General features: G+C 43.0%; 1 protein-coding gene across 1 annotated transcript in view; it reads left to right on the top strand.

Moving 5' to 3' along the window:
* Positions 1-2,780: 2,780 nt before the first annotated feature.
* TTC17 (tetratricopeptide repeat domain 17) overlaps positions 2,781-13,848 on the top strand; it is a 114,057-nt gene continuing 102,989 nt past the window's right edge. The window contains exon 1 of the mRNA XM_043972198.1: positions 2,781-3,275. Coding sequence (XP_043828133.1) covers positions 2,781-3,275 — 495 coding nt within the window. The remainder of the gene's footprint in view (positions 3,276-13,848) is intronic.

Genomic DNA, 13,848 nt, shown 5'->3' with positions numbered 1-13,848 from the left:
TCCTTGGTCTAACAGACAAAAGGGGAGCATCTGTCTCTCTCTCTTTTTTTCTTGCTTTTTTTTTTTTTTTTTTGGTGAGGCAATGAGGGTTAAGTGATTTTCCCAGGGTCACACAGCTAGTAAGTGTCAAGTGTCTGAGGCCAGATTTGAACTCAGCTCCTCCTGAATCCAGGGCCTGTGCTTTATCCACCGTGCCAACTAGCTGCCCCGTGCATCTGGCTCTCTTAAGGGAATTTTTTCCTGAGGCTATTGGCCTCTTAGGCTTTCAGTAAAGCTGGCCCTGGTAGAGAAGCTTGTAACTCTGAAATCTTCCTTTGCTGTTATCTAACCTATAGCTTTATGTAAAAATATTTGGGATTAGAAGGACCCTTGGAGGCTATCAGGTCAAGGCTTACATTTTAAGAGATGAGGAAAAGCTAAATGATTTACTCAAGGTCACACAGTTAATCAACCTTAGACTGTATTTGAACTGGAGTCAAAGAATCAGCGAGCTGAAAGGGATAGCAGAGGTCATCTAGTTCCACAGGTATCTATCTCCCCAAGAGTTACCCCTGCAGCATACCAGATAAGGAGCTGGGTTATTCAGTAACTTTTTTGAAGAACTCCAGTGCTGCACACTCTACTTTGCCACAGCACTAAATCAAAAGAGGCTTTTCTTCGACTAAAATGAAGAACCAGGAGAACATTGTACATAGTAACAGCAATATTGTATGATGATCTACTGTGAATTAACTTAGCTATTCTCAGCAATTCAGTGATCCAAGACAGTTCTGAAGGACTTAGGACAAAAGGTGCAGTCCATCTCAAGAGAAAACTGGCGAAGGCTGAATACAGATCTAAGATACTTTTCCTTTTTCTTTTCTTTGGTTTTCTTTCACAGTGTGACTTGCATGGAAATGTGTTTTGCATGACTATATATACCTAACCTATGTAAAGTTGTTTGCTTTCTCAATGGGGATGGGGAGAATTTGGAACCCCAAATTTGAAAAAAATGTTAAAATCGTTTTTACATGTAATTGGAGAAAAAAAGGTTTTTTTAAAGGTTTTTTTGGTTTGTTTTTTAAAAAAGGCTTTTTCTTAACCTCAGTCCCAAAGCTGCCATTAACAACTTCCACCTGTTACTACTGGGGCCATTTTGGACCAAGCTGAAGAAGGCTAATTTTTCCTCCATCTGGCAGCTCTTCAAAGCCCTGAAAACAGCTTTTTAGGTACCTTAAATTTTGTCCGGTCTAAACATGTCCAGCTCCTTCAGCCAGTCCCCTTATGGCATTACCTTGAATACTTTGGTCTCCCTTGATGCTCCGTAACTCATACATGCCATTCCTAAGCTGGCAACTGGAACTGAACAAAATCAAGATCTGCACTGCTGAGAAGAGAGTGTTTCTGAGCAGTAACCACGTGGACACTGCTGCTCCAGGAAGCTCTAGCTCCCAGGTGATAATCATGGAAGTATTTGGCTGCAATTCTCCGGGCATTTTCACTGGCTATCTCCTATAATATAACCTCCCTCATCTCTGCCTCCTGCCTTCCGTCAAGTTCTAGTTAAAATTCCACCTTCTCCCAGAAGTCTTAACCAATCCCTCATAATTCTAGTGCTTTTCCCTCTGTTGATCATCTCCTGTTTATCCTGTCTATAGCTTCTGGTACATAGTTGTTTGCCTCTTGCTTCTTCCATTAGATTGTATCCTTGGGGGCTGGGACTGACCTTTGCCTTTCTTTTTCTCCCCAGTGCTTAGCATGGTGCCTGCTGCAGAATGGTCTCAAAATGCAAATAATTCATGTTAAATAAATGCTTATTTATTAAGGCCTTCAACAAATGATTATTGACTGACTTATCACAAGTAAATACATTTGTGCAACTAACAGTTGTACCAGGATTTGAAATATCCATCATTCTGATACCTTTCCAACATCAACTGTTTTATATTGTTATTGGAGCTATACAAGGCAAAAACTATGATTAGGACTGGGAAGTGGAAGTGGGAGGAGGGTTAAAGAAAGTTGGATGGTTAAATACAATGAGGGGGAAAAGGCATTATTCTGTTGCCTAGGTACAAAAAGTTCTAATTATACACAGGGTGATAGCTGGAAGGAACCTTAGAGGCCATCAAAACAAACCCCCCATTTTACAGATGAGGAAATTGAGGCTGAGGATTTATCATGATTATTAAGTGTCTGAGGCAGGATTTGAACTTATGTTTTCCCCACCCAAGTTCACAGAGCCCCCTCCCCCTGAAATCCAGGCACCCAGGGCAAGAACCATGCACTCTTCCAAGCAGTCCCTTAATAAACACTTTTTGTTTAGCTGATGCAGCCTATCATGTAGAATAAATGAAGAACGAAAGAGTGCATGGATGAATGGAAAGACAATGAATGAATGAATTGTGTATGAAGAATTAATGAGTGAATGAATGCATGCATGGTTGAATGAATAAGTGAATGAAGAATAAAGGAGTGCTTGAATTAATGCATGAATGGGTGAATAAAGAATGAGTGAATTAACGAATGAGTGAATGAAGAACAAATGAGTACATAAAGAATGTGGGAATGAATAATTGAGTGAGTGAATGAACAAGTCCATGGGTGGATGGATGAAAGAGCGACTGAAGAAGGAATGAGTGAATGAAGAATAAATGAATGTTTGAATGAAGAATTAATGAGTTCATGGATGAATGAGTGTAGACTGCGTGCATACATGAAGAATGAGTGAATGGAGAATGAATGAATGAGTGAATCAAGGAGTGCACGGGTGAAGAATGAATGCACGCAGACATACATAAATGAAAGCCTGGGGTGCTGGGGGAGTGTGCCCACCCCTCCCACCTCTGGAAAAGCAGTCTGCACATCTGTCCACCCAGCCGAGCAGCTCCAGAGGAGGAGGGGCTTACGGTTTCCCCGGCACTTCCGCCGGTAAAGGGACCGGGGTTAGTGGCTGGAGTTCCAAGACAGGGTCCGGGAGGACCCGGGATCCCTGGTCAGAACCGGGCCGGAAATCCCGCCTCGCAGGCCCCACCTTCGCCCCCCCACCTCCCTTACCAAGATGGCGGGCCGCTGGGCCGTACTTCCGCTTCCGGCGCGAGCACCCGAGCTGGGGGGGGAAAATGGCGGCGGCGGCGGCGGCAGCGGCGGCCGGGGTCCGCGGCCGCTCGGGGCTGCGGCCTGCCCCGGGGCCCCACTGGCTCCTCGGCCTCTCCGTCTTCCTGGGCGTCGCGGCTCGCGGCGCCTCGGCCACCACCCACTGGATCGTGACGGAGGACGGCAAGATCCAGCAGCAGGTAGCGGCAGCGTCGGCCCCTCACGGGGGGCCCCCGGGCTGCGGCCCCGGCGCCCCTGGACCCGGGCTCGCCGCAGACCCCACCCCCTTCCTTCCCTCTCCTCCTCCGCCCGCGTGGGGCTGCGAGGCCGCCGACAGGCGCGTGCGCCCCTCGCCCCCAGCCGAGCCCGCCGCGCCGCGTGGGCCCGGCCTCAGTTTCCTCCTCCGTAAGAGGAGCGGTGGGCGGGCTCGGGGACCCTCTCCCAGGGCCGGGGCGCCGGGGCTCCCTCATCCCCCTCCCCTATCAAGCCGGCGGTGACGGCGGCCCGGAGTGGCACCGCCTCGGCCCGCTGGCCAGCCCTGCCTGGAATGGGGGAGAGCCCCGAGACTGCATGGCTAGGATGGGCAGAGACAGGATTCACACCCAGGACACCTGGCTTCAGATCCAGCCCTCCCGGGGTCAGGCAGCGTGGCAAAGTGGACGGACCCGGGATTTCCTTTCTGGCGCCCATTCATTCAGTCCCAAGAGCGCAAAGCCTGGCCCTTAAGCACTTACTCATCCCTTACTAGATGCCAGACATGGTGGTTACAATTAGCCCATCAGCCAGCATTTATTATGCTCCTATTGTGTGCTCGGCTTGAAAATCACCGTGCTGCATGTGATGGCCAGACACCCCGTCTCCAATACTCCTGGGCGAACCACCCACGACCGAGTCACAACTTCTCAGGGTCCCATAGAGGTATTTCACCAGCACTTCCCACACAGAAGAGCCTCTCAGACCATGTTTGCACAAAACAGTTTCCCAGACTAGAAGGTGCCCACCTGCTTTGCTAGAGGAAGTTTCCACACCTGGAGTCATTTACCAGTGAAATCACAAAGCTAGTCCCTATCCCTCCCCCAACCTTACTCACAGTGTCGTGAGGAAAGGGTTTATTGCAGCAAAACAAAACAAAACCCCAAAAAAGCCCTCGAATTGCTTCTAGGAGGATATGAGAATCGAATTGACTAGTTACAAACTGGTAAGCATGGCCACTGGAGTTTTAACCCAGGTCTCCCTTCTTAGTAGTCTTTATTCATTCGACATTGTTTTCTTGATTTAAAAGTCATTCAACAAAATAAAAGGCATTTCTAGACAGAATATGTTGTCGTTGCTAGTATACTGCATCTCTGCTAGCTACTTAAAACTTACTTAGTATTCTGCCATCAGATTTTTCTTTTTTTATCCTAAGCTACTTGTCATATAAAATGAATTAATAAAATATCTAGGAAATGCTTAGCAGCTGGTGAATCTGCCCCGTTATCACAATTAGGTTTTATAATCGCTCTTCTCCCCATCTGATGACATGTGATGAATCCTGACTTTTGAACATTCAGTCAGTTGGGTCTTGATGTCAGATTGTATCTGAATGAGAGAATTGATTGTTTTGTATTTAGAATCGTCTGCTTTTCACAGTCTAGCTGGTGAAATAATGTGCTTTTCGCTGAAGTGTAGATTATTTGGTCACACCTGTCTTCTCCACTCAGATAGGAAAAGTTCCCATGTTTCCTTGTTAGTGGCTACCCTGCTACATAAGACTTTTAAAAATAACCACCTCAAAGACATTAGAAAGCAGCCTTTACAAATCACTCTCTTAGCAGTGCTTGAAATTTAATGTGGGAGCCAATTACAGTGTGTGCTCCACCCTGTTCTTGTTTCCTAGTCTCGGTTTTCCCCAAGGCCCTCTTGAAATGAGATTGGGAATTGTCACATTTACTGCAATTTGGGGAGCCTTTCATGGGTTTCCTTCCATTGGCTCTTCTGCTATATTGTTCTTGGCCACAGCTTTTTATATACCCTGTGACATTGGTGAACTGAGAAAGTAGTCACTAGTCAGGAAGATGCAAACTTACCCACTGACCCCTGAGATAGGAAAAGAGAAAACCCGCCCTCATTTTACAGTGGTTTACAATAGATGTCTTTTTTTGTCTGTGGACAGAAGAGCATTGTTTCCTCTTTCCTTGTCCATAGTGACCATCCTGGAGGACTTTCTTGGTCTGTCCCAAATAATTCCTGAACTGTAGGAACCAGACAAGTGTCTGGTGGAGAAAGTAAATCCTTGGCCCAACAGAAAGACTTTGAAGGGACCCAGTCTGGCCGGAATCCTTTTGGGAGTAAGGAGTCCTGCTTTATATTGATACTGTTGCATTCCTAGAGGCACATCATTTTATACAGATACAAACAAGGTTCCCCGGGTTTACAATGTAACAGTAAACAAGCTTCAACTTGGAAAAAGTGTGGAGGCAAGAAGTTGGAGCTGTGACCTCTCACCCATTCAAGCCCTACTAGCCCTTGCTCCCGTTGACCTTCGGTCACTTCAGCTAAATTCAAGCTATAGTAAGCTCTTGTTGTGTACTAGAGAAAGCATAATAAAACGGGACCTGCCCAGGTCTCCTTGCGGAAGCCAATGAATTGCCTCTGATTACTTTTTAGATCTCTCCTAAAGATAGTCTCTTTACTCTCAGCTTATTGTGTAAAAGAATTTAACTGGTGAAAAAAGGAAGTCAACCCCAAAAGCTGCCTCTTCAGTGCTCTGGGGGTGTTTTGGGTGCTTCTTGTTGTTTGTGCCATATATAAACTTGGTTTTCAGCCCCACCCTTTGTGTATGCCTAGCTTCCTATGGTGGTATCACTAGTTATAACTTTACTGCTTCGATTAAAGACCTTAATTTTGTTATATTGCTGGTTTTACTAATTTTCAGGTTGACACCCCTGAAGGAATCAATTGTCTCTGGCAGTGGCCAGATTCTTAGATTGACAGCGTTTGTGTGGGCCACATTCTTTGGCTTCATGAAGCATACCAGCCAGGTTCCATAAACATTTAGTAAAACAGTCTCTGAGGAAGGTTTATTTCAGTCCTGTCGCCCCGTTTGTTACATTCTGACTCTGTCACCTTTGTTTGCTGTCAGTCTTCTGTGTTATGATTGCTCCCACCATAGAAAGAGAATATGGTATTTTTTAAATTCCTGATCAAAGCTGTTGTTAAAGACCACAGAATTTTGGAGCTAGAAAGGAAATTGGGGGTCTAGTCCAACCCTGTCCTTTTAAAGAGCAGTGGAGATCCATTGAGCCCAAGTGATTTGCTCAAATTCACACACTGACATAATAGTAGAACTACCATTCAAGCCCAATTCTTCTGTCTCCATCTTTCCACTACACTATGTGATGCTTCTCTCTTCTGGTAATGTCTTAATCCGCCTCCGGAAGGTGTTACCCCTTAGAGTTTGTGTCTTTGTAAATCCCACATTTATAGTTTCAATCGTATTTTTGGATTGCCTGGGATAAGTAGCATTAACACAATGGAATTGTCCTCAGGTGATTGTTAGGAGTGAGATCAAGGTGGAGTTTCAGTGTTGGAGATATAGGTCTGAATCTCTTGTGTGTAAACTGGAACTTTTCCGTTTTTAAGGAAAAAAAAAATCAGTCAACTCCTGTCTTCTCTTTTTCATAGATTCTTATCACCTGAAATATGTTCATACCTTGGGTAGTCAAATCTGCCTCCAGGTACTTGTTTTTGGAAACACTAAACAGCAGAAATGTGAATTTACTTAAAAAAATAATAGCCTCAATATTACCCCCAAAAAAGGACTAAAGTGACTCCTTGAATTCTCTTTCCTTAGGAAGTCAGGTGAATAATCACATTGGAAATCATCATCTTGATATTTCATAGTGTCTCTCTTAAATGTTCAGTAGGTCACCATTTTTAAAATGTGCTCATCAATTAAATATCTGGATTGCTAGAAGCATTGATTTAAAGGACAGTCTGCTGCAATCTAGAATGATGAAGGCATTCAATGAGGTAATCAGTTTTTCCCCCAGAAGAGATCGTTTGCTTGTCAATTTTTATCCTAGCACAGGAAAGACAGGCATTTCCCTGGTAGCTAATTTGTGAGATTGAAGGGCAGCTAGGTGGCAAAGTACATAGCACTGGCTTTGGATTCTGGAAAAGCTGATTCCACATCCTGTCTTAGATGCATGACCTCTCTCTCAAGCTCACTTCTCTTATTTGTGAAAATGAGAAAATAGCATTAGCTGACTTCCAAGGCTTCTTCCCGCTCCAAATCTGTGATCATATAATTATACGAGACTATACCTGGATACACGAGCAAAATCACAATCTTTGACTTTGTGGCTTAATTGTTTTTAACCGGTCTGGTTTTCTGTTTTACTTTGTAAATATATAGTCTTACAATGACCTTGTAGGACTCCAGCAACCATTTATATCACTGATAACTTGTTCTGGAGAAATGGGTTTCACTTCCAAACTGTGGACTGACAAATGAACCTTTGGGAGACCACCCATTTCAGACTTTCCTCTCTCTCTCTCTCTCTGTATGTATGTATGTATGTATGTGTGTGTGTGTGTGTGTATATAGATAATTTATATGTTTGTTTATTTAGTGCTTTCCCCAAGTTACATGTAAAAACAAATTTTCACATCGATTTTTAAAACTTTGTGTTCAAAATTCTCTTCCTCCCTCCCTCCCCAGTTCCCCCGCCCCCGCCAGAACTCAAGCAATTCAATATAAGTTATGCAGACTTCCATATATATTAAGAGGAGTCATTTTTATTGGCTGGTTCCTTGCGCCAGTATGCTAGGTACCCCTAGGTAGAGCTACTTTTACCAGCTCCTCACAGTTTCCCTTTTTTGTATCTTCTACCACAAATGCTTTTCCATCTTGATCAATATTTCTTATTTGACTCTTTGGAAGGTTTGGGGATAGTTTATTATACATATACAGGGTGTCCCAAAAATCTTAGTAAAGTTTTAGGCTAATGAAGTTTAAAACTGCAAGTATGTATATCTTAACTGGCCCTGGAGTCAGTAAGACCCATCTCCCTGAGTTCAAATCTGCCTTCAGATACTCACCAGCTGTGTAACTCTGGGCAAATGACTTCACCATGTTTGCCTTGGTTCCTCATCCGTAAAATGAGCTGGGGAAGGAAATGGCAAACCACTCCAGGATCTTTGTGAAGAAGACCCCAAATGGGGTCAGGAAGAGTTGGAGTCAACAGAACGACTGCAGCAACAAAGTCCCTTCTAACTCTAAATCTAAGCTCCAATTATATAAGGAATACCAAAATATACAAAGTCATTGGGAGTGGGGAAAGGACAGGGAATAGAACCTGGAGGAGGAAGGTTGAGAAAGTCCTCCTACCATTCAACAGAGTTACTGAAAAAAGAGCTAAATGATTTAGATAGAGTAAGTAAACCAAATCCCTTCTCTATAGGACTTTAATAGCTTGTAAGCTCAGTGGGTAAATTTGGGTCTGTCTGCAAGTGGGAAAATCAACTACCCAATATTATGCAGTTAACAGCTCCTTCAGCTATTTGCAGTGCAATTTGTTAAGATAGTCTCTGCCTTCAAGGTGTTTGCAATGATAATAATAATAACAAATTACATTTTACAGTCTGGTTCACTGTCTTGGTTTTATCTATCAATGGGCTAGCATTTCTTAAGCTCTTAATTTGTACTAAGCTTTGAAATGATAAACAGACCCTGCCCCTGAGGAGTTTATATTCTTAGAGGAAACAACATGTACATATACAAAGTATCATAATCTGGTTTGTGTGTTGCTTTTTTTTTTTTTTTTAGTGTGGCAATTGGGGTTAAGTGACTTGCCCAGGGTCACACAGCTAGTAAGTGTTAAGTGTCTCAGGCCGAATTTGAACTCAGGTACTCCTGAATCCAGGGCCAGTGCTCTATCCACTGCGCCACCTAGCTGCCCCTGTGTGTTGCTTTTTTAGGAACTGCTTTTACCAGTGATTTACATGCATGTGCACATGGAGAGAGCATAGACCAAAAGAATACAGAGTTGGCTGTGAGGAAGGTAGTCAGGAAGAGCTTCATATAGAAGATGGCTTGGGCTGATTTTTGAAGGAAAGCAGAGATTCCAAGAGGCTGATGTGAGGAGCAGCCAGCATGGAGTGGGAAGAAAGGAGTGATGTATGAAGGCTTGCTTTAAATGCCACTCAAGCAGGAGTTTGTGTGTGATCCAAAAAGTACATGGGAAGCATCTTATTGAGTAGAGGAGTGACATGATCAACCCTGTGCTTTAGGAAAATCCCTTTGCTCACGGGATGGAGGATGAAATAGCTGAGAAAGAGCCTGGCGGCAGGGAGGCCAAACAGGGGGCTTTGACAGGGCAGTCTTTCGACTTTAGTTGAATGCATGATTCTTGACTCCAGTAGAGTGTTTTTCATTCATTTTTAGGCCTTCATCACATCTCATCTGAACTATCATGGTAGCCAGACAACTTCAACTCCATCTATCCAAGATTTAGCTCTGGGCCCTCTTCTATTCTCCTATTGTACTCTCTCTTCATAGCTCCCATCATTTCTCTGAAGACTACTCACAAATATTTGTGTGTGTGTATGCACACATATACACATGTGTATACATATTGTGTATGGATACATATATACACACACACATACACACAGATGGCATAGACTATTTGTGTGTGTGTAAGTAAATAAGTAATCTCCAGCCCCAGCCTTTCCCCTTACCTCCAAGATGTAATATTTACTGGATACAGGCATGGGGGATGACCTGGAAGCTTTTACACAAACTCCATGCACAGGGCAGTTGCTCTAAAAACTATTTGGCACATTTTCTCCAGTATTTCTGCTGAGCTGACAGGTGATGACTGCCTCTTGTTGTTTGTCCTTCATCCCAAGAAGGACCATGACAGTGGAATGATGTCATGACTTGCACTGAATTGGATTTAAGTGAGGGAGGGCCGTGCAAGGTCATAGACCTCACTCTCTCCTCCAGAGCTATCTGGATCCAGTGGGGAGATAGATTTCAGGTCGACTGGAGATGGCCCCAGATGTTTTAAGGCAATTAATTGGTCATTTGCCCAGGGTCACACAGCTAGTAAGTGTCTGAGGTGAGATTTGAACTCAGGTCCTTCCAACTTCATGGTGAGTACTCTATCCAGGGCATTGCCTTGCTGCCTCTCATAGTCCTTGAATCTGAACAATACTTCCTCAGTGTCTGGTTTGTCTCACCTAAAGCTCCAGGGAAATCATCCCATCTTGAGGTCAAAAGAAGGCATCTTTCTTATATTGAGCTTCAGAATAGGTTGGTTTTACCACCAGTTAAGAGCTTGCCCTGTCAAGCACTGAGCCCACCACTTGATTCTTTCTGTAGAGGCTTACCTCCCCTGCATAGTCATTTCAAAAATGTTTGTTATCTGCCTGTTGTTGAAATTAAACCAGATGGAGAGAAAAGAATCGGATCTTCTCCAGTTCAGAAAGCTACCTTTTAGGGGCATCATGACACTGGACTTCAGGTCAGAAAAACCTGAGGCCAAAACCCTCTTCAGACACTTACTAGTTGTGTGACCCTGGTCACATCTCTTAATTCAGCTTCCTCATCTAAAACAAGGGATTGGTTAGACGTGATGCCTTTCAGATCTCTTCCAGCTCTAAACTCTGGTCCTCCTTGGCTTCTTGTTAACTTGGAGCTCAGTAAAACAGTGTGTAGTTTCAGGGTCAAAATAGGAGGAAAAAACTATACCAAAGTTCCCTTTGTGATCAATAACACATTTTACAGGGCATTCACGATAGGTCCAGCTTTTAGCTAGACTATACCCTGATGGCTACATTTCCAATCCATAGTACTGAGAATTCCAATTAGGGGCTTCCTGGCTGGTGGCTCAGGCACAGGGAGTTTGCCAGAGTACCAGAGGTAGTTAGTTCAAACACAGGTCAAGGCTGAAACTCATTTCCACCAGCATATCTGGAGGGGAAGGAGAGCAAGATTTCTAGAGTGATTGGTTTTAGATGGCATGGAGCACATTCATTATTTGTTAGGCCAGTAAACAGTGTCCTTTATCCCAGTAAGATTCTAAGTTGTACCAACCTTATCAGATTTGTTATCAAATAGGTCTCTGTGTTAGTAGCTAATAATTTCTTCGGTTGTTTTCAGGTTAAAATTAAACATCTCTTCCTCTTATTAATCCTCATTTCACATATGCTAGGCCTTAGTAAGGAAGACAATAGTGTTCGATTATGCAGGGTCTTTCTCATTCTTTCATGAATATGTGGCAATATCACAATGCTTCTGTTTAAAGTGGTGACATTCATTACTAGTCAGCAAATGAATTTCAGTTCCATGTCAAAAACTTTCTCCTTGAAGAACTCATATTGATTTTACCTATTTTCAGAAGGATAAGCTGGAAGCTGAGTATTGTCTCCTGTGGCTTAAGGTACAGAGCAAAGTTAAACAGCATCTCTTTAGTGCTGATCTAGTCTTTGATTTTCCTTAGTGCCCTAAGTAAAATATTCACCATTTGAGCTAGAATTTCTTTGTAAAATTGAGACATCCATAATTTTTATAATCTAATTCTATTTTTGTATGATTTTGAAGGATAAATCTAAATCCAATGGAGTGTATGACTGTAGTTAGAAATGTAGCCCAAATTTATGAGAAGAAAAAAAATCTTGTTGTTGTTGTTATGGAAAATGTGTTCATTTACTTCTTGATATAGGAAATGTACTTTTTTAAGAGGCAACATGCCATAGTGAATAGATAGCTGGGCTTACAGTCAGGATGACCTGGGATCAAATGCTGCCTCAGAAACATACTAGCAGGGTGACACTGAGCAAGTCTCCCTAACCTCCAGGCTACTAAAAGTCACCAGTATTAGTAGAGAATATCACATGTGTGATCTTTCATTGATTCTGCTTAAACAGTGGCCAATCTTATAAAAACAGCAAATTCACTAGAGTATTGATAGTTGGTTAATATACTTTGGAGGGGGGGAGGGCAATGGGGGTTAAGTGAGTTGCCCAGGGTCACACAGCTAGTAAGTGTCAAGTGTCTGAGGCCAGATTTGAACTCAGATACTGCTGAATCCAGGGCCGGTGCCTTATCCACTGCGCCATCTAGCTGTCCCCTCCTTGTACCATTTTGTTTGCCTCCTGGTGGATTGGCCGATTTGGGACCAGCCACCTTAGTTCAGGCCCTCATCTACCCCTCACCTAAATTATTGCAACAGTCTTTTAATTAGTCTTCCTGCCTCTGTCTTACACCATTCCAGTCCATCCAACTCAGCGTTGCCAAAGTAATTTTCCTTAAGCACAGATCTGACCGTGTGACTCTCCTACTTGGTCCATTCCTATTGCCTCTAGACTAAAATATAAGCCCCTTTATTTAGCTTTTATAACAGCCCTGCTTCCACAACCTGGTCCCAATCTATCTTCCCAGCCTCACATACAACCCTCCCATCTTCTGCCCATTCCTTTGCACAGGCTATCCCCCATACCTGGACTGAATTCCCTCCTTTCTTCTGCCACAGAGGCCCTTTCTCCCTTTTATATGCGGCTCACACCATCTTCTGCATTCAGCCCTTTTCTAATCACCTGGAGCTGCTAGCACCCTTCTTGTCAAACTACCTGAAGTTAACGACTCTGGGTCCATTTTTATTCCCTTTATATTTGTCCTGGGTGTATTGATGATGTGTTCGTTATCACCTCCATGTGAGGAAAAGTTGCTTCATTCATTGTCCTATTTGAGTCAGTGCTTCTCCAATGTCTTCTCATTTGCCCATTTTAAAGTTCAGATTTTTAGACTAAGATTTTAGAATCCACATCCAGTTGCTCCCTTTTTAATTGATGGGGGAGGGGAGAGTTCGTTAGAGAAATACTAATAGATATAGAGATCTCTTCCCTTTTTTGTTTCTTTGGTTTTTTTTCCATTTTCATCTTTAAATGATCTTGATCTGACTTAATTGAGTCTCGCACCAGGATCTCTGCAGATTCATTTTACCACCCTTTTCTAAGGAGAATTATAATTTTCTACTATCTCATTAATGACAGCCAGCATTCATACAGCACTTTGAAGTTTACAAAGCATTTTACAATATGTTGTCTCATTTGAGGTGGGTAGGTTATAACAGTGGATCATGAAGACCTGTATTCAAATTCAACCTCAGACACTTTCTATCTCTGTGTCCCTACATAAGGCACTTAAACATTGGCTGCCTCCATTTCCTCTTCTATGAAGTGAGGATAACAGTAGCACCTACCTCCAGAACAATGCAGTAATTTTGTAAACTGCTTTGCAAACCTTAAAGTAGCATATAAATGCTGCTATTATTCTTCTCCACGTTTTTAAAAATTTGTCTTCAGTGAACAAAAATCTGTTTTCTCTCCTCTATTTCCCTTTCCTCCCCGCACCCTGCCCCCATGAAAAAAGATAAAGAAATACAAAACCTTATAAACAAATATGTATAGTCAAGAAAAGCAAATTCCTACACTGGTCATGTCCCAAAAATGTAAGTCAGGAGGTGGATTGTGTGCTTCATCAGTCCTTTGGAATCATGATTAGTCATTGCATTGATCAGCATTCTTAGTCTTTCCGAGTTGTTGATCTTTACATTATTTTTGTCATTGTATAAATTGCTTTCCTGGTTCTGCTTATTTTACCCTGCATCAGTGCATATAACTCTTCCCAGCTTGCTTTATCTTTCCCTTCATCCTTTCTTCCTTCCTTCTTTCCTTTCTTTCAGAGGAAATCAAGATTAAATGACTTGCCCAGGGTCACCC

The sequence above is a fragment of the Dromiciops gliroides genome, chromosome 6, assembly GCF_019393635.1.
Source record: "Dromiciops gliroides isolate mDroGli1 chromosome 6, mDroGli1.pri, whole genome shotgun sequence".
Taxonomy (NCBI): Eukaryota; Metazoa; Chordata; class Mammalia; order Microbiotheria; family Microbiotheriidae; genus Dromiciops; species Dromiciops gliroides.
Note: the sequence above shows the minus strand (reverse complement) of the source record. Positions and strands in the feature narration are given on the sequence as shown.